Raw genomic sequence first — 20652 nt, 5'->3', positions numbered from 1 at the left:
TCTAGTTCTCTCATTTGACAGAAAAAGTGGTGTTATCTATATTTACTTTTCTGTGTATCATCAGAGTCCCCATATTCACCACTTTTCATAGTTACATAATTTATTGGCCAGCGATTCTCCTATTTAGAGGCATTATTGAGGAGGAAGGAGCAGCGTACATGTACACACATAGATACTTATATATTATGAATGTTACTGCTGTGAACATCTCTCTACTGTGGGTCTGTGATCTCATTGATGTGGATATTGCTTCAAGGGGAATCTTGTAATATAGAAGCATTTTTTCCTCAGGCAATACTTAGCAAATACATTCTATTGGTGCCTAGCTCCACAGTTTCTCTTCATGCAGAAAACTCAAGATCATATTTTTATGATAGTGTATGTATGCTCTCAAATCATTTATACAAATTTTCTTTTTTGGTTATTTCCATAGAGTATATTTAGAAGGAGTCTTTATTTTTGCCAAAGGCTCGCTCACCTGTTAACTCCAGTTTTCTATTTGTTAAATATTTGATATTTCTTTCATATGGATTAAAATTAGTAGATTACTAGTATCTATACTTTGTATGGAATTGAAGTCATGTATAGACTATGGTTCAATAGACTATATTGCTTTTTCAGCTCATTTTTTATTGCTTTTATATATCTAAAAATGAGATTATTGATAATCACGTTTAGGTAAAATTTGCCCACCTGCCTGCATTTATTATATGAGCTCCAGCCCCAAATCCCAACAAAAAAAAAATGGAGGCAGAGCCAGTTACATCCATGTCTAAAGATGTGTACAAATCAAGAAAGGGAACCAGAATAATATTCTTGTTTTCCTCCTAATTTTGTTAGGAGATTTGAGTGGTGGGGGCAAGGGAGGATATTTTGAGATGTTTCAGAAGCGGTGCTAGCTATATCTTGTCAGGGAAACCCCTTCCTTTTCTGGTGTGTAAGCACTTCAGGTGTACAGTTGACTTTTTAATTTTGTGTTAAGTTACCTACATCCAGTTGCAATGAAGTGATGCAAACTTAATAACATTAAATAATATTTGCCCTAATTTAAATGTAGGAAATAATGAACTTATGAGATATTTTATTTATTAAATATTTATTATCTACTAATGTGCAAGAGAAATATTTGAACACTTTTTTCCCATGCTATTGTAAATATAAATAGCTGAAAATAGATATATTTTTTTCATTTTAAGCTATCGATTCCTTTTACTTTCAGGCTGTTGAAAATCTCTGTTCTTACAAAGTGTCCCCAACACTCTACAAGCAACTGCGACAGGTTTGTGAAGATCATGTCAAAGCACAAATCCTTCAGTTCAGAGAATATCCTTTTGTTTTTTGGGGGGGGAGGGAGGGTTATAAAGTTATGTCTTCAAAATCTTCTTTACCTTACAGAAGAGGATAATTTTTAATTTGTTTTATGTAATGATTTTTAAAGTAACAATTTTTTTTCAGTGACATTACTCTAGCATTTTTTTCTTGTTAAAGTACTGGATATAGAAATAGTTGCCAAAAGTTGGTCTTAAAGATTGAGCTCTTGGATTTTAACTTTTTTTTCCTTATTTCCTCACTTATTCTGTACAAATTTTATTATTTTACCATATACGGACCATGGATTTGTAGATTATTAAGGGGATCATCTTTGTATTTTTGTGATCTGTCATATTAGATTATGCATTCTTCCACTAACCATAGAGCTGTAGAGTACTTCCTTGTGTTCTCTTTTTTTTTTTATGATGTAACCATTTATATTTAGATAACTCATTTATTTGGAGCTTCTGATCTAAAACTATTGACTGCTAAACTGCTTTATGGTTTTCCTAGCAGTTCTGTAGAATAGGGAGTCCTTACTGCAATGGTTTTATTGAAATCTGGAGTAATATATTCATTTACTTCTAGAATTTTCTTGTCTCTTCTGTTGTACTGATCTACCTTTGTGTTTTGTTTTGTTTTTTTACCAATACCTAGTTATTTTAATGATTGCTGCTTTGTGTTATAGCTGGAGGTTTGGTCATGCTAGATTCTCACCCCAATTGAAGAAAAACTGAAGAGTTTTTCCTTATTTACCTTGAAATTCTTGTCACATCTTGGTATTAATATCCAGAAACTTCCATGGATGAAATTACAGCTTACAAGCACAGCTTATGATATTTAGGTTAATTATTTTAATGATTTCATATAAAGCATATGTTTTCAAAATGAGTCAGAAAATTAGTTAAAGCTCTAGCCATTTGTTTTTCTAACTTCAAGCCTTCCCAGTCCAATCCCTACTATAACCTTTTCCATACTAAAAATAGCCCATCTTCCTGCTGATTGTCGTTACAAAGTCTAACTATTTTTGGGGCTTCAGTGTCTCTAAAGTGAGACCATTCAGCCAGGCCTCATGGAGTTATAAGTACCCTGGTTTTAGTCTTCTGCTGACAGGGACCTGAAAGGGGAAGCCTGATTGAAATAGCCTCCTGAAAATAGATGATAGGAAGAGGAACTAGACGCTTGACTGGGGGTAGAGGGACACTCAGAAAGTAGCAAAGGAGATAAGAAAGTAAATGAAGGATCAAAGGATGTTAGTATTGACTAAAGAAGAAGATTAATGGACAGGGTAATAAGAGCTACAGACTTAAAATACATGGTCGTGGGTTTAACTTGGGTAATTATCAAGATAATATTGTAGAAGAGAAAAGCTGAAATTAAGGTGTAAATGTAATAGTTTTCCTTAGCAGGTGCTGCACAGATTCTCTAGATAGTGTTTTATTTTTAAAGAAGATAAACAAATGCTGGCAAGATCACTGCAGACAAATGGTAAGGTTATTGTGTTTTTCTGGTATTGATTATGTATTGTCTACTTCCACATTCCACTTCAGTTATTAGCGTGTTGAAATAGAACTGCTTGGATCTCAACTTCTGTTTATTCAATTCTTCCTTTGTCCCATTCCAGTTCCTACTGGAGCTGGAATGGGACAAAAACAAAAAACAAAGGAGATTTGAGTAATTGGGGTAGAATTATATCCCCTCCCCTTCCACCCAGGCAAGAAGAAAAGCTTTTTTAAAAATCACAATTACTTCCACCCATTTACAGAAGGTGTAAACCAGACTTTGAAGTTTGGCATAATCAAAGAGATGATGATGTTGAGGTCAGCATGGATTTGAACTGAAAAGAGTTGAGCATGATACGTAAAATGTAAAAAAAAAAAAAAAGTCATCCTAAATTGTACAGCTTTTCTGTTGCTTATGAATGAGGTCTTTAAATTAAAAAATGAAACAACGTTAAGTGTTATAAATCTTCAGAGTATCATATTGTATATTCAAACGTTAGATACAAAATTTTTACTCGATAGCCAAACAAAATTTTTTCCCATTGTACATACTTTGGGGTTCCTTATTCTATTGCTTCCCTCAATTAGCTAGTAAAAAAGAGATCATAATGTAAAACCAGGTACCTAGTAACTTTTAAAAGAGTTCTATATAAAGAATCTCTTTACAAATGGGGTAGGCTTAATAGTATATGAAAGATGAAATCAGCAGCTTTATATATAAGCAATTTTAAAAACCGGTTTGGACATAAAAATGATTGTGTGGTGTTTATAAAGAAAACAGTAGCCGTTATTTAGAGGGACTCTGATATACTGTCATCATCCTTGTGTTAACTGTTTGAACTATCATTCTTTAATAGTGCCAGGCTGTTTTTAACTTAGTTTACAAATCAGTTTGAGGAAATAGCCTGATTATCTTGGCATTATAATTGTACGGTAGCTCTTGAAAGTTTATATGTCTCCAGTTTAGTTCTGGGTATCACATGCCAGTATTAGGTCATCATTGCAGCTCTGTACATATATATTTTGTGATTGGTGTTTGCATATTTTTGGAGTAGTAGTGGGAGAAAGGGGTAGTGTTGTCTTTTTTTGGTTTTGTTTGAGATGAGTTGGTGACACACATATATTCTGTATCATTCAAAATCTTGCCGTCTGTAAGTTACCCACTATTGATTACAGTGTGTTAACTATTGAAAAAAGACTTCACAAACATAGATATGAGCACATTGGAAGAGAGGAAGGGAAACACACTTGTAGCATTTTCCCTGTGTAAGATTTACCATGTCTGTCAGAAAATGGCCAGTTTAAAAAGATATGGTTTATACCAATTACTTAGGGTCTGTGCATGAGGACTGTGTTAAGTAAAATGATAAAAATTCAAAATGAGAACTTTCTGGGATATCTCAATATTAAGAAAGAAAGATAGACATAAAACTTGAGATGGTTAATATGTTCTTAGTAATAAAATTATATGTATTATATCAGAAATAAAAATTGGTGTATGTTTTTAATTTATAGATCATGATTAGAAGTATTTTCTTGTTTTTGGATCGCACTTATGTACTTCAGAATTCAATGCTTCCTTCTATATGGTAGGTATCTTTCTAAATTTCTGTGGTGTAAGTAAATCTGCTAAAAGTATAAGAAAATTTTAAAGTTTTGTTTTCCCAGGTAGTTATTTTTGGTATATTTGGTAATTTGTATATCTAGTTATTAAATTGCATCTTGATACAAAAAAAAGGTTTTTGACCTCTAAAGTATGAGACATTGTAGCATAGTAAGTAGAGGACTGGCCTTGGAGTCAGGAAGACCTGGGTTCAAGTCCTGCCTCTGACATGTAAAAATTGTGTGGCTGTGGGCAAGTCATTTAATGTTTTATTGCCCAAGGCAGCACTCTTATACAGATGAGTTGCCTATCTGCATTGGTGGAGGAATTTTCCATACTAGGAGTTCTCTCTACCATTGAAATCACAGGTCCAGACTAAAGGTATAAAGAATTTTTCTTAAAATTCATATTTAATTTTAAAAACATTTTTCAGAATTTTAAAATGTATCCATTATCTATTTTCTCTGGAAACATGTATATCCTCTTCCAGGAACCAGAGGTCCAGAACAGGATTGGATTTACCTCAACAGGCTTTGGGGAGAAATCCTTTATGCCAGTGACCACTTCTACTTACCCAGATCTACCCTATGGTGTGTAGACATTGAGTAGCATGTGCCTCTGGCCTCCTTGAATAGAATACAGGTAGGACTGGCCAGAGCACAGTGAGTAGTCCAGGGGTGCAGTAAACGCATCAACACCACAGTAACATCCTTTGTGGCAGAATACATGGGCCTGTTGTTGATTTCCTGTGAAATATTGGGGAAATAATAGCAAGGCACTTCGTGTTTTCAAAGAAATAGAGATGCTTTGTATTCAAAAGTGTAGAGGAAAAAATTAGGCTGGTGTATAAAAAGGCAAAACTGTGAGAAAATATTAAGATCTATTCAATTAGTCACTGAAAACATTACAAACATATAGCTATATTAAAATGACTATACAACTGAAAGACAGTTTCAGCTTAAAAAATAAAGTAGAATACTGAAATCATGATCTGTTAGCAGTCTCATAAACTGAAAATAATTTTTCTCAGTCACAAAAGAAAAATACTAGAAAAAATCATTGTTTTTTTTCCAGAGATTAACATTCATACAGTTAAAATGATGCTTTAAATACTGTTATGTGTAACATCAAATCAGATAAAAAAAATGTCCCATTTAGTAGAGTATCTGTATTTCATCATAAATTTGGAACGAAATATCTTTAATGCTCTTATAGAGGCAGACTTGTTAGTTTAGCATATGATAAAAGAGTTTCCGAGATTAATTTTAAGTTATACTTTTAAATATGGAAAAAATCAACCTTGAAATATAAACTAGAAACAAAAAAATGAGTCTTAACAAGAGGAACGTGAAACCTTTGATAATACAAACAGTAATGATAGCTCATTCATATAACAATTTAAAGTTAACTGATATTTATACAGCCTCCTTTTGAGGTAGGTTCTGTTGAGTAATATCCATATATTTCAGACAAGGAAGTAAGCTCAGAGAAGTTAAATGACTCACCAACGGTCACTCATTTGATAAATGGCGGCGCCAGGAATAAAACCTATGCTTCCTGCCTCCCAGCATGGTGTTCTCTCTCTTATATGAAGCCAGGATATTCTTTTAAAAACACACATGTGTGCATGCATACATGTGTACACACACACACTAATGAGATTTTGAGGCTAGAGTAATAAATGAGACAGGTTTAAAATAAACTGAATTATGTAATTGTTATTAATAAAGGGGGGCCATGTTTAAGGGACAAAAGTAGGAAGCTTAATAAGTGCAAATGGAGTACTGATTAATCGTATATAGTTTGCTTGAATTCTTTTATATCTTAGGAAAAGCTTTGCAAATTGGCTGTGATTTGGTTCACATGGTCAAATCATGATATCTTACCCATAATAACAGACCTGCTCTCAAAGGATAAAGCTCCAAATTAAAATGTTTAGTAGAAGATATTATATACCCAAAACAACCTTATTTTTGTCTTATTTATAAAAGTTTTGTCATTTTGCCAGGTGCTGTGCTAGGTCCTAGAGACACAGATACAAAAATGAGGTTTTCCCTATCTTCAAGAAACTTGAATGGATTTGGGAGAGGGGCAGGGTACATGTTAGTGGATAAACCCGGATTTTATCCAAAATAAGTAACAGCACAATGGATGGCATTAACAACTAGGAGAATCAGGAAAGGTTTCTTGAAGGAGGTAGTACTGAACTGAACCTCAAAGGGAGCCAGTGATTGTAAAGTGAGGAGGGAGAGCGTTTCAGATGTGATAAACAGCCAGCAGAGAGGCTGTGGGAGATGGCTGCAGAGGGGTGACAAATGCCATATTGCATATGGAGAATAGCAATGGGCCCATTTGGAACCTAGAATCTGTATTCCAGGTGAGACATAAATTCATGGAGGGAAATAATGTATGATCTGCCTGAAAAGACAGCTAGAGCCAAATTGTAAAAAACTTTGCCAGCTAAAGTGTTTGCATTTTATTTTAAGGTCATGAGGAAACTTCTTAAGCAGGGCAGTAACATGGTCAAACCTTCACATTAAGAATATCGGTTTGACAGCCACGAGGAAGAGGCATTGAGGAGAGGAGAGACTGGATGAAGGGAGCCTCTCAGAGGAGTTGTAATAAGAACCTGACCTAGGATGGAGGTTTTTATACTATTGAACAGACAGTGTGAATAGCAAAGAATGAGAGTATTCTTTTCCTTTCCAGTCTCCAGGCTAAATCCCACAGTAGATCTACTTTTTAAGGGTAAATAGGAAATCAGTCTTATTCTAGCAAATTTGCCATAAATCGTTCCCTAAATCCACATTTCCAAAGCTAGCTTTATACTCAATAAAAAAAAGAATGGGATCCCAGGCTATTGTCATAGTTTTCATCATTCTCTTGTATCTGTGAATACCAGCTTAGTTTACTTCACACACAGTTTATCTATAAAGCAAGAGTCCTTAACTTTTTTTGTGCCATGTTCCCCTTTGACAATCTTGTGAAACCATTGGATCCTTTCTCAGAAAAAATGTTTTTAAATAATTGAAAAAAATTCTAAATTTCAGTAAAAGGTTAGTGAAAAATAAAGATGTAATATTTTTCCTATCCAAATTTCTGGTCCCCTTGAAATCTCTTCATAGATTCTAATTTAAGAACCCCTACTATCAGGGATTATACTATAACCCAGTATATGATAGCCCACATGGATCTGCTAGGCCGCCTCACATATTAAGTGTCCAGAACCTTGGCTCATAGAACCCCCTGTACTTTGTTTTATAGTGTATACATATGTTTTTATATACATATTTACATAAATGTATGTATACTTAAAAGATATCCACATAGGATATAAACCTTGGAATGAGAAAATTTCTAGATTTCTCTCTTTAGCAATGTCACTGTGCATGTATTTGTAAGTAACTTTATTCTTCCATTATGAAGTTCCACTCCTGCCGCCGGGTATGAAGACATTTACCCCAAATGGGAAACAGGGTTATATCGATACTGTGGTGGCTGACCAGGGCCTATAAACGTAGTTGCACAGGTCTGGGCCTAAGATAATGAATATTCCAACAGTCCTTTGCTCTTCTGCAGCGCAGTTCAGATATTTTGATCAGTCTCTGGCTGGCCTGGTGCCCTGCCAAACCCTAGTTCTTAGACCCATCCTCTAATCTTCTGCCATCACTTGTATACTTCTATACATCAGCCCTTCTTTATTTGTACCACACCTAGGGTATTTTGAGTTTTAAGCAACTGGATGCAAATAGAATTGAATAAATTTGACAATTGGAGAGAGAGGATATGAGAAAAGCAGAGTACTAACATTAACTTAGCCACCAGTGCATGACTAGACTGCTCTCTGATTTGCCAAATGTACCTCATTTCCCTGAGCTGCCTCGTGTGGCCTGATCCAACACCTTATGGCATCAGCATTCCTTATTAAAGACAACCCCCCACGTCTCCTGAAGTCTTCCACTATGTTTTTCAGAAATTTCAACTATTACTTATTTGTTAAATACAGAATACTCCTGTGCTACAAAATTTAAGTAGGGTACATGGAACTGTGAATGTCTATTATGTGCAGCTTACTTTTCTTTTGAAATATGTAATAAATCAAGCATGTTAACTTAAAAAAAATGTAAGTAGGACCTTCATGGAGCTTACTTCTTACATGGAGCTTGTTCACACATATAAATATTTGTTCTTTTTGCATTACAGTTATACAAGAAAAAATGTTAGACTAACTTTGTGTGATGTCACTGGGGAAAATAGAAAAGGTCTCATGGAGACCACATTTGAGCTGAATTTAAAAGGATGGGTAATATTTCAAAAGGCAGAGAAGAAAGGGTTTTGTAGGGGAACTGGAGTGGCATTCTGGACCAGAACCTGTCAGTTTAGTGGGCTAAGTATGACTCTTCTCTCCAGCTTCCAGTTCCATGGATCTCATAATCAAGGATTTACCTTCTTCCTCCCTGCCCCTTGCCTTTCCCGACACAAAGCCAGTCAGAAAGCTGCCTCAGCATTATGCAAGTCTGATCCTGTGCCCATAAGCTTGTGTTAAGATTTAATGAAAGTTGTATTTGGTTCTCTTTACCATCAAAAACCCTGAACTTAGCCATAGATTAAATAGAATCTCATTTCTTTGAACCATCATGTAGAATATAGAATAGGTTGTCCAACTGCAAATCGTAGAGAGACAAAGTGGAGTAATGGATAGTGAGCTGAAGTCAAGTACTTGGGTTCAAGTCTCACCTTTGATACACACTGGCTGTGTGACCCTGAGTAAGTCCCTTAACCTCTCAGTGCCCCAGGAAGCTCTTCCTAAGCCTATAAGCGGTGGAAGAGGTACTGAGGAGGTTTTCTCATGGATGTTTTCCTATACCAGTGACTTTACAGGTCCAGTTCAGAACACACACAAGGTAAGGACTCTCACATTAGTGAAATTGGAGCATCTTAGTCATTTTAATCCTACTTGAATTCTACAGAGCTTAATTTAATAAATTTTTATTAAGTGCTTCCTTAAGTTGAGTTTTATAACAAGGTTTAAAAAAACAGTGAAAGGAAAAATGATTATCCTAAAGCAGTAAATTCAAATAAATTGATAGCATCAACAGTAAAGGACAGTTCAGTGAGTTTGTGATTAGATTTAAAAAGCTGTGTCTAGCACTAGCCGCCCAGTTTAAATCTGGCTGGGTTCAGTATTATTCTTTAATAGAATGTAAAGAGTCAGAGTACCTTAGTTTGAATCCTGCCTCTGCTACTTATTCCAATGTGATCTCAAGTAAAATCACTTCACCTTTCTGGGCTGATACTTTTAGATTTCTGTATTGTACATTTTCTGATGATCATCTGTAAAAAATGGTTATTTTCTGGGAACGCTCTAGAGTTTCTCACATGTCTTCACTAAAGGAATAAGACAGTCTCAAGGTAAAGAGTTAGCTTTGAAAAAATGTCTGGGTGTTTGAAAAATCCCTGTATTTATTATTTGTCAGAATTAGAATTTGGTGACATAGAGGATTTTAATGGGGATGCTAGACTTAAGAAAAACTGAAACTTCAGTGTTTTTTAAATTAAAAAAAAATTTCAGATGATTACATCAGTTTCAGATTATTTGCAAATAAGTGGCTTACATATACATTCCTGACTAAGAACATTGTCTCAGAAATAAGATGTTGCAAATAAGAACCGATATGTTGTGTTAACAATCTTGAGTAAACAATCTTTTATTATCTTTCTTCCTCAAGACTTATTTTTAAGATCAAAGGAATTGATTTTATACATAGTAACACTTCATTTTTCTAGCCTTATTGGGGAATGAAGTATTCCCTTGAAGCTTCTCCCCACCTAACATTGAACCTTCCCTTATAATAAAGTAAAACTAATAGATCCCATGAACTGTCTACCACATTTCACATACATAAGCTCCACCTTTCTTCTTGAGAGGAGAAAGCTGGGTTTCATTATCCAGGATCAGTATTGGTATAGCAGTTCTTTTCCTTAATGCTCAGCCACCTCCACTTCTTTTCTAGTTTGTGGTTGTCTTCTAGATGGTTGAGTTTGCCAGAAGTTGGCCAGATAAATGAGGCATTTCTATATGTGACTTGGGGGGGGGGGGGGGTGGAGGGCAGAGGCTGCAAGATGGGCTGTATCATCAAAAGAAAAAATTAAGAAACCATGGATATATAATACTAATTGAAGATCAGTTTAAATTACTTTCACATCATCCTGCGAGTATTGCCTATCAGAATCCAAGAAACTTTTAATGTGTCTGATTTTGCTTTTTTAGAGTGAAGTGTAAAATAAAATGTGAAGTGTAAGTTTAGGCTTTTAAAAGATATGTTTTCAGGGAAATAGGACAGATTAAAACAATCTCTACCAAAAGTTAAAAAAGGAAATTGCAACTCTTAGATTAATGAGTCATAAATTTTAAACAAATTTTCGGTATAGTTAACAATTGTTTATTCTACTTCTGTAGTGTTTTAAAATAATGCAAACCTTCTTGCTGTGCATGAGAAAGTATTTGTGTGGCTCAGAAACTCTCTTTGGCATTGTGTGATCATCTTGCTTAGGGAAGGCATTTTTTCTGCCTTCAAGAGTATCAAAACCAGGCTCAGAAAGTATCTGTGTGAACAGCTGTTTATGGGAATGTTATTTCACTAGATTTGAACTGTGATGAAAACAGTAAACAGAAATCCTTGGCTAAGGCTATTTATGATTTAGCGTTTATAATTCACATGAAAATAATTAATTCTGTTTAACTGAAAAAAAGTATAGGTTGATATTTTTTAAGATAATACATTTGTTATTGTAGGAATGTACAAGTGTTAAATATAGTTAACTATTTTAGTATATAACTATCCCAGAAAGTAAATATTCAGATATTAGCCAGGTTTCTTATGTTAAAAAATTGAAAGAAAGTAAATTGTTCTGAAGTAATATCTTCCTTCATGGTGATGAGATATACAGCTGGAAGAGCCCTTAGCAATCATGTAGTCTTGTCTCCTCATTTTATAGATGAGGACGCTATAGCTTAGGGATATAGTAAATGACATTTCCAAAGTCACATAGGTAGCAGATGGCAGTGCTAGGATTCAAACAGAAGTCTTCTGATTTCAAATCCCTCATTTATCTTGTTAGGAGGATGGTGGTGGTTGGTGATAGTGAAGGTGGTCAAATGCAGTGAATAGCATTTGAACTGGCTTCACACAAAACAAAATAGCAGGAGGGGGTGTGTGTGTGTGTGTGTGTGTGTGTGTGTGTGTGTGTGTGTGTGCATTTGCAGACCCAGTAACAAACTGCGTCTGTTTTCCAAGGGCCAGCCTAGCTATGTGTGTAAAGACTTATCACTGATCACCGGAAGGTTGGCTACCAGGTGGTGATTTTTTTTTTTTTTGGCCATAGCAATCCATGAAATGTATAAAAATACAGTACTGCCCTCAGTTCTGTGCAGTGCTCTTTCACTTCTATAGTGGCAGAAAGTGGGGCAGAGGGCACTAAAATTCACACAGTCTAAGAGCATCTACAAACGTTCAATGTTGGTACTCTTAATGTGTGATCTTTGTCCAGCAATGAAATTGTCATACCACTGGAGGAACTGAACCAGATTCCTATTGGCATTTGCTGCGAATGAAGCCAGAAGAATTAAAGATGTTACAGCTAAATGGAAGGACAGATCAGAAGTTCTCTTCAAGGAAGTAAATAAAAGAATTAGTCTCATCATGCACCCAAAAACCAAATACCCTGTGCCTGTATCTCAACATTTTTTTTATTTTAAGAAGAAGGTTGGAAGGCACTGGATGGCAAGTACTTGAATGACATAAAAAAATGAAAACCATTTCATAGAAATACAGTGACTGAATATAGTCACTTCACAATCAGCATTGTTGATCAAAGTCAAAATAGATATCACTTTAGAAGAAAAGGATTTAAGATGAGAAGAAAACATTTCAGATGATTATAGAAACTCCAGTTTTTTTATATAAACCACCAACTACAGATAATATGAGTCTTCACCATTTGGGGAGGTGGGTGGGTAATTTAGCCACTAAACAATCACAGGGTTGGAAAGAACCCAGAAATTACCTCAATCAACAAACACTATTTCTCTGACAAGTGAAAAAAGTGTGGCAGCAGAAGGTATCACCTGTTTGTCAGCTGTTACAAGATCATTTGCCTAATATTATAATGGAAGATGATGAAAAGCAAGAAGTAGTATCACTTCATGAAACACTAAAAAAAACAATAGAAAAGGTTCGGAAGAGCTTGACGTTAGAGCCGGCCATACTAGATCGTTCCTAGGGCATTTAATCAGGGAGCTTAGCAAATAGATATAAAATTCAACAGATAATAGAGGTTTTTTTAATAGTGATACATTCTTCTTCTTTTTTTTTTTTAAAAGCAATTGGGGTTAAGTAACTTGCTCAAGATTACACGGCCAGTTATTTCCGGGCATGGTGCTAAGTATCTGAGCCCGGATTCAATCCCAGGTCATCCCGACTCTGGGGCCGGTGCTCTTACTCGCTGTGCTAACTGGCCACTCCATGGTGATATATTCTTAAAAAATATACAGTGATGTATTCTAATCAACCACGATTTGGATTATACTCGGTATCTAGTGAACAGGAATGTGAAGTGGCAAGGAAAAAGAGTTAGACCTGACCAGATACATGAAAGGAATCTTTAAAGGTGACTCAAGTCACCTTTGGGTGATTTCTCAAGAAACTGGAACTGGTTTTTCAAGAAAACTTAAAAAGAATCCACAGAAACTTCATTTAGAGTGAATATGTGAGAAAATATACTGAGCTTCCTTACCTTGAGAAATCTTTGTGAGATGAGGCTAGGTTATCTTTTATGAAAATATAAGAGAGGAACCAGCAGAATTAAATGTAAAACAATCAAACATATATAAACCTACAATGTTTGCTAGTGTCATGGAAGGTGTCCTTTGAAGTACTCCCTGTTGACAGTAAGATTCTCCAAATTTGTTCATATGACATTGTGCAAAGAAGTTCTCCTTTGAATGATTTAATTCAATAAACAGTATCTGCTTTGTGCAAGGCTCTGCTGGCTACCACAGTAGAGAAAAAAATCAGGTTGTCATGGTGAACAAAATTGATTTAAAATTGACATTGCCAATACTGTGATATGTTGCTGATTCAGCATCCTGTTAAATTAGTTCATCCTGACCAAGCAATACAAATGGACAATACCTGAGACTAGAATTATTTAAGAGGAAGCTGGACTGGATTAGTTGAGAAACCATAGTTCTTTCAATAATCCCAAATTGCTAAATGCCTCAAAAGGCTAAATTTTAAGAACTATGTTCTCCCAGATTCTGTATGGCTAATGGAACACCATATGCATGGAAGAATCGAAATTACAATTAGTACAAAGGGCAATGGAAATGTATGGTGGGCAAAGATCAGTGGATTTACAACATGAAAGACCTGAGAGATCATCTAGCCCAACTCCTTCATCTTGAAGATGAGGAAACAGGTGTTAAGTGATTTGCCCAAGATCACATAGGTAGTAAGGAGCAGAGCTGGAATTTAAATAGGGTCTTCCGACTCCCAGATCCAGTGACACAGTCCACTGCACCACAATGCCACTTTTAGGCTTCAGCATGTTATCAATAAATTGCATGTGATAATCAATATACAAGGCATACAGATGGACAGTTTGGTATTTTGATACCTTTGGGCCATTAAAAAGAGAGAAAAAAGGCCTCCAACATGTTGAGTAGGTCTTCTGTGGAAGATTTATGGAAAGACATGGATAAGAATCACAGGATGAGAAGGCATTGGAAGGGTTGCAATCTGCATTGGTGGAGGGAGTACCCACACTGATGAAATCATGGATCCATCGCAGTAAGTATAAATATGTAAAGATTTATAAGCAATGGACTTTAGCATATAAGCAGTTAAAGAATATTTTAACAGAATTGAATAAATTACTGGTATGTATCTGTTACATAAGGATGAAAGTCTTGACCAAGAGAGGCAGAAAGAAATGAGATTTAGAAAAGTTTGATGGAAAATACCAAGAGAAGTAGAAGTAGAAAAAGAAGTCTGGTGAAGAAAAGGAAATATAGGAAATGGAGAAATGTAGTAAAACAAGGACAAAAAGTACTGGGGTCCATAAAATTCATAGCCAGTCACTCAGCAAAAGTAGTTTGAACCCCAGAATTTAGGTGAGCAGCATTTATGATGCAGATTTACATTTCATTTGGTAGAGTTAAATATTTGCATATATTATACCAGAAGTGGGTGTTTAAGACCTGACACTGAAAAATATGGCCTGCCATGTTCCATTAAAGTAGTACAACCTTGTTTACACTCAGTAAGTACTCAAGCTATGTATACAGCATTGTGCTTGGGGCTTAAAAAGACAAAAATTAACAAACCCTGCCCTTATGTTGTATGGGGATTGAGGAAGAGGAGAGGAAATGTGTACACAGACAATATAAAATAAATTTGGAGCAAAGGGAATCCACCAATAACTAGGAATCAGGAAAAAAATTTTAAGAGGTAGCCTATGAGCAGAGCCTGAGATGAGGGAGAGCATTCCAAGGATAGCAGACAGAGGCAGGAAATAGAATGTCATGTATAAAGAATAGCAAGTAAAATGGTTTGCAGTATAAAGTGGGTAAAGGGGAATAATATGTAATCATCCTGAAAAAGAGGTGTGCTATTTAAAGAAACTTTAAGTGTATTAAGTTGCTAAAGGATTATTTTTGGCATTCTTACGCAGAGAATTAACGGTGTCTTTTTTGATGCTAATTCTGTAGTAGCAAAGCTAATCATATTGACTGACCTCCCAGATCTAACTTTGCTCTTTATTGTTTATACAGGGACATGGGATTAGAACTATTTAGAAACCATGTTATTAGTGACAAGCTGGTTCAAAGTAAAACTATTGATGGAATTCTTCTGTTAATTGAACGAGAGAGAAATGGCGAAGCTGTAGATAGGAGCTTATTACGAAGTCTTTTGAGCATGCTCTCTGATCTTCAGGTAAGTATATAATCTTATGATTCTTTCAATGCAGTTGATAAATCTGACATTGTAATTCATACCTTAAAATAAAAAAAGACTTTTAAAAATAACTGCACAATTTTCAATAATAATTTTTTTTTAAATCAATTCAGTTGTTTTTTAATGGAAAAAGTGGCATTGAGTAAATGGCCATTCTTGGAGTTGGAAAGGCATGTCTTCTGCTCCAGCTTCTGACATACCTTCTCTCTGACCATTGGTGAGTTATTTAACATCTCAGTGGCCCAGGCAAAACCTTAAGAATCCAAGTTACTGCTGGGTCCCTTTTCTGTACTGTGGAGTGATAGTTTCTATTTTGAAAGTTCATTAAAGCAATGAAATCTCAGGTCCAGAACTTAATCACCTCCACATTTAAAATGTAATACGATAGATTTTTCTAGAATGCTTTTTTTAAAAGCTAATTTTGCAAATCTGAATACATCCAAATGCATACCACTTAAAAAGACTTTATTGCTTTTTTGAAATGTCAGTTTCGGGAAGCTAGAATGGCAGAATTGTGGTCTTTTTAATTTGCTACTAATTCTGTTACTAGATATCACAGTATAGTATTTTCTTTCATCAAATAGCATCTTTAGGGAATAAAATATTTTAAAGGGATGCAATTAAAATTATCTTGAGGGTATTTGTAATACTTTTATCAGTTTTGCTTTTCCTTTTATTTTTTTTAATTGGATTCAGTCAGTATGTATTTTATTATTATTTTTTGTGATGGAAACATTTGTTTATTTATTTACTTTTATTTTACAGCATTCAGTTCCGCAGTCCTTTGAGTTTCATTTTTTCTCCTCCTTCCTCTTCTCCCCCCTCCCCCCATCATGGCGGCATGCACTCGAATATAGGATCTATAAATATCTTCACATTAATCATTAGTCAGGTTATACAGAAGGATTATAACTGATGGAAAGAGGAAACACAACAAAACAAGAAAAAGAGAGCAAATAGTTTGTCTCACTCTGCATCCAGACTCCACATCTCTTTTTCTGGTATCTCAGTCATGAGTCTTTTGGAGTTGTCTTATAACTTTACATTGCTGAGAGGGACCCAGTCTATTGATGTTGATTGATTGTGTTCTTCTCACACAGCATCAGTTTATATAAGTCTCTCCAGGTTATTGTGAAGTCTGTCTGCTCCTCGTTTCTTATAGCACGGTAGTATTCCATTACGTTCACATACCACAACTTGTTCAGCCATCCCCCAATTGATGAGCATCCCTTGATTTCCAATTCTTTGCCATGCTTTTCCTTTTAGTAAGTAGAACTAGCAACAGTGTAAAAGGAAACTGGTCTTATTTTTGGTTTCCTAGCCTCCCCTTTCTCTTAACCTTTATCGCCTTTCATAGCACCTTCTACAGCCAGTTCTCTATTAAATTCGGAATTTGATCACCCCACAAAAATGAGCATTTCTGTATACACAACAGAACACAAAGGAGGATTGGTCTTCATTTCACACTGCTTGCTTCCCAGCAATCTTAGAGGTTCATAACACTGCATCTTCTAAACACACACACATTCTCTGTCTCTGTCTCTCTCTCTCTCTCTTATCTGCATTTGGCTTCCAATTGTTTGCTTGCATTGGCATCAGCTTTGCTGGAGGTCCCCTTTTCTCTGTCCCAGGGACTTCCAGGTGACTATTGCTATAGTTCTGGGTTGGAAGATGTTACTTCTTATTGGATATCTTGATCATCATTTCATCTGGTTTAGCTTTTTACTGAAATAGGGATGTGGAAGTGGGTAGCTTCCCTCCTTTCAAGTAGCCTTCTAAGAATAGAATTGTCATTTTACACAGATTAGCCATTTTACAAGAATTAGTGTATGTTAATGCACATAGCACTATACAAACAGTTGTCTGAACTGTACTGAACTCATCATTCTTGGGTGATTAAGGTGGGACCTAGAAGGACCTTATATAAGTAATTAAGCCACTAACTTTGAAGTATGATAAATATCTATGAAAGACTGTTCAGTGCAAAACAGGAGTTCCTCGTAGAGTTAATGGATTGTGGGGATGGAGCAGAAGTCCTGTACATACATTTTAAAATACTGCCTTGAGCTTTTAAGAACAAGTGTAATCAAAATTCCTTCTTCTACACATTTTTAACTCAGGGGAGGGGGCAGAATCCTAACAACACTCTGGAAAGTAAGTTATTCCTAATTTTATTGTAAAACTCTAAAGGTTTGCTTTTATGTATGAATACCCATCTTGTGGGCTTCTGATACACTGCTAGTAGACACAATTTTTGCAACTAGGGGCATAAACAGGTTTAATTTAAAGTGCTAATTAACCCGAATTGGTAACATACTATATTACATACTACATCAAAAAGAATTTAATAGATTTTTTTTTCTTCTAAACTGTTACTTTACTTTTTGGTGTGATTTGCTTGATTAGAATCTTTTTAAGCCAGTTGCTAGAAGAAAATTACAACCTGAGCTTCAGCTCTAATTGCCTGAACTGCTCTCCTAAATGTCAGTGCAGGAATATACCACATAGTCACTTAGCCAAATAATTTTATGGTAATCTTTTTTTAATTAATTAATTTTTATTTTTCAGCATTCACTTCCATAAGTTTTCAGTTTTCTTCTCCTTTCCCCTCCCCAAGATGGCATGCAATCTGATATAGGCTCTACATATACATTCCTATTAAACATATTTTCACAATAGTCATGTGTTATAGAAGAATTAGACCAAATGGGAAGAACCATGAGAAAGAAAACAAAGCAAAACCAAAGCAAAATGCTTTGCACTACATTCGGACTTCATAGTTCTTTCTCTGGATGTGGATGGCATTTTCCATCATGAGTCCTTTGGAATTAATTGATTTAGGTCCTTGCATTTTTGAGAAGGACTAATCTACCAAAGTCAGTCATCACACACTATGGCTGTTAATGTTCTCCTCACTTCACTCAACATCAATTCATATAAGTCTTTCCAGGTTTTTCTGAAGTCCACCTGTTCATCATTTCTGATAGCACAATAGTATTTCATTACATTTAAATGCCACAGTTTGTTCAGCCATTCCACAGTTGATGAACATCCCCTCAATTTCCAATTCTTGGCCACCACAAAAACAGCTGTTATTATAAATATTTTTGTACATGTGGGTCCTTTTCCTTTACAGTAATCTTAATACATTATAACCAAATTTCACCATGAATTCAAGGTTTATGCTTTCTTCATCCCTGTCTCCACTTACCTTCCAAATGGTTCATTTTAGTGGTAGGGTCCAGTTTGAGGTTTTTTTCTATACTTAGATTGTTAAATATTACACAGTAATGTTAAGGAATTCATAGTGATAATTCATCAGTAAAGTGGTTGCACTTAGCATTAGGAGGAAGGTATCAAATCTAATTCTGAAAACAGGAGAAGGGAACCAAAAAATACATTTTTAGTAGTGTTTCAGTTTTGAATCCAATTTTTCCCAAGCTTATTGGTTACTCTCCTTCTTTTGAAAGGAAAGGAATTAGGAGGAAATTGACTCCTGAATGCTCAAGTTTCATTTCTTATCCTTCGCTTTCTAGTTCTTGTCTTTGAATTCCATAATTTTCCATCACTTTTTTTCTTTGGCAGAGAAGAATTATTCCTTACTAAGCAGTGAAGTGTCTATCTTTTAGAAAAAAGTGTTGAAATTTAGATGATAATTGTCATCTTTAGAAAAATATTGAACTACAGGCTAGGGAATTCTTCAGGAGGAAAATGAGCACTTCCTCCCATCTCTAATAAAATATCACAAAATGTTTATTTGTTTTTACTTTTGTCTTGTTCCAAACACATTGTCAAGATCCCTAAGGTCAAGCTTTTTATAATCTAAGGTCTGTCTCCGTAAAGACTAGTTTTTCAGAATTTTATTGTCTAAATTTTGGCTACCCAGGAACAATTATTTTGTAGTACTGTTGATAGGGAACTACTCTTTGTAATATTGGTTCCACAAAAACACAATCTTATTTGAAAGAATGATGTTAGATTATAATGTTCAGCCTAACATCCCTTGCTGAGAAATTTTGACATTTGTAAACCAGCATTTAGGCATATACTCATCTCTGTCTCAGGAATCTGAGTTGGTCCAGCATGCCTCAGGAATTTGAGGGGCATCAAGACATACAATCTGGCAAATACCTAGAAAGTTGTAGCCATTTCAGGGATGTTTGAAAGAACTGTTTCAAAGCCCGACATGGTAGTGGTAGCTTAGAGAGGCAGAGGTACAGTGGTACATAAAACAGCATGTGTATGGAAAAGTAGATGACTTCTTAGTTACTTTTAACTTTTGACTTATTCTTGTTTTCTCCTGCATCTTGGTGCCAATTACATGTTAAAATTTACATTTTATGTAATGTTAAAATTGTAACCTCAAATTTAAAACAAGAACAAAGATTTTTAATTTCTTGTCACTAAATAATAATATTCGTTTCTTAGGTCTATAAAGATTCATTTGAGCAGAAATTTTTGGAGGAGACTAATTGTTTATATGCTGCAGAAGGCCAAAGACTCATGCAAGAAAGAGAGGTAAAAATATTAAATATAACCATAATATTTTTGTTTCGTTTCAATACTTATGCTTTTAATTTTAATTTATTTACATTTGCCAACACACACTTTTGAAACTTCTTACAACCATGATCTAGCCAAAATAGGATTTTGGGTTTTTTAGCTAAAAACAAAAATAGCCTAAGAGATTTAATAATCCCTGCCATTGGGGTGGCTAGGTGGCTCAGTGAATAGAGCACTGGCCCTGGAGTCAGGAGGACCTGAGTTCAGATGTGGCCTCAGACACTCAACACAAAAACTAGCCATGTGACCCTGGGCAAGTCACTTAACCCCAATTGCCCTCAAAAAGCAAAAATAATAATAATAATCCCTACCATTAATATAAATTTCATGTTTCTATATTAATTGAAAACTTTTATAATATTCCCCAAAACAGAAATTCAGTAAGATAACACAAAATGGAAACAATGCAAAAATATTTAAAAATACCTTGGGCAACTACCGTGTTTCCCCGATAATAAGACCTATCCTGAAAATAAGCCCTCCCCTTACTGTGTAAGATTCCTCTAAAATAAGCCCTCCCCCGAAAATAAGCCCTATTGAGATTGCTACTGTAGTGAAGGTGATCCCCTACGCTACACGCTACATTACGGTACCCTCTGTATGCACTGTCTCCCCCCCCCCCCCCCCCCCCCCCCCCCCCCCCCCCCCCCCCCCC

The 20652-nt window shown here is 35.3% G+C and overlaps 1 protein-coding gene across 2 annotated transcripts in view; it reads left to right on the top strand.

Moving 5' to 3' along the window:
* The window catches only part of CUL4A (cullin 4A), a 66780-nt gene that overhangs the window by 14014 nt on the left and 32114 nt on the right, over positions 1-20652 (top strand). For both annotated transcript variants that reach the window (XM_069094084.1, XM_069094083.1), the window contains exons 3-7: positions 1220-1314; positions 2721-2799; positions 4329-4402; positions 15251-15413; positions 19863-19952. In XM_069094084.1, the coding sequence (XP_068950185.1) occupies positions 1220-1314; positions 2721-2799; positions 4329-4402; positions 15251-15413; positions 19863-19952 (501 nt within the window). The remainder of the gene's footprint in view (positions 1-1219; positions 1315-2720; positions 2800-4328; positions 4403-15250; positions 15414-19862; positions 19953-20652) is intronic.

This window comes from Petaurus breviceps, unplaced genomic scaffold (assembly GCF_028583685.1).
Source record: "Petaurus breviceps papuanus isolate PSGF00001 unplaced genomic scaffold, PetGlider_PUasm1.0 214, whole genome shotgun sequence".
Lineage (NCBI taxonomy): Eukaryota > Metazoa > Chordata > Mammalia > Diprotodontia > Petauridae > Petaurus > Petaurus breviceps.
This window is presented reverse-complemented; position numbering and strand designations above follow the sequence as displayed.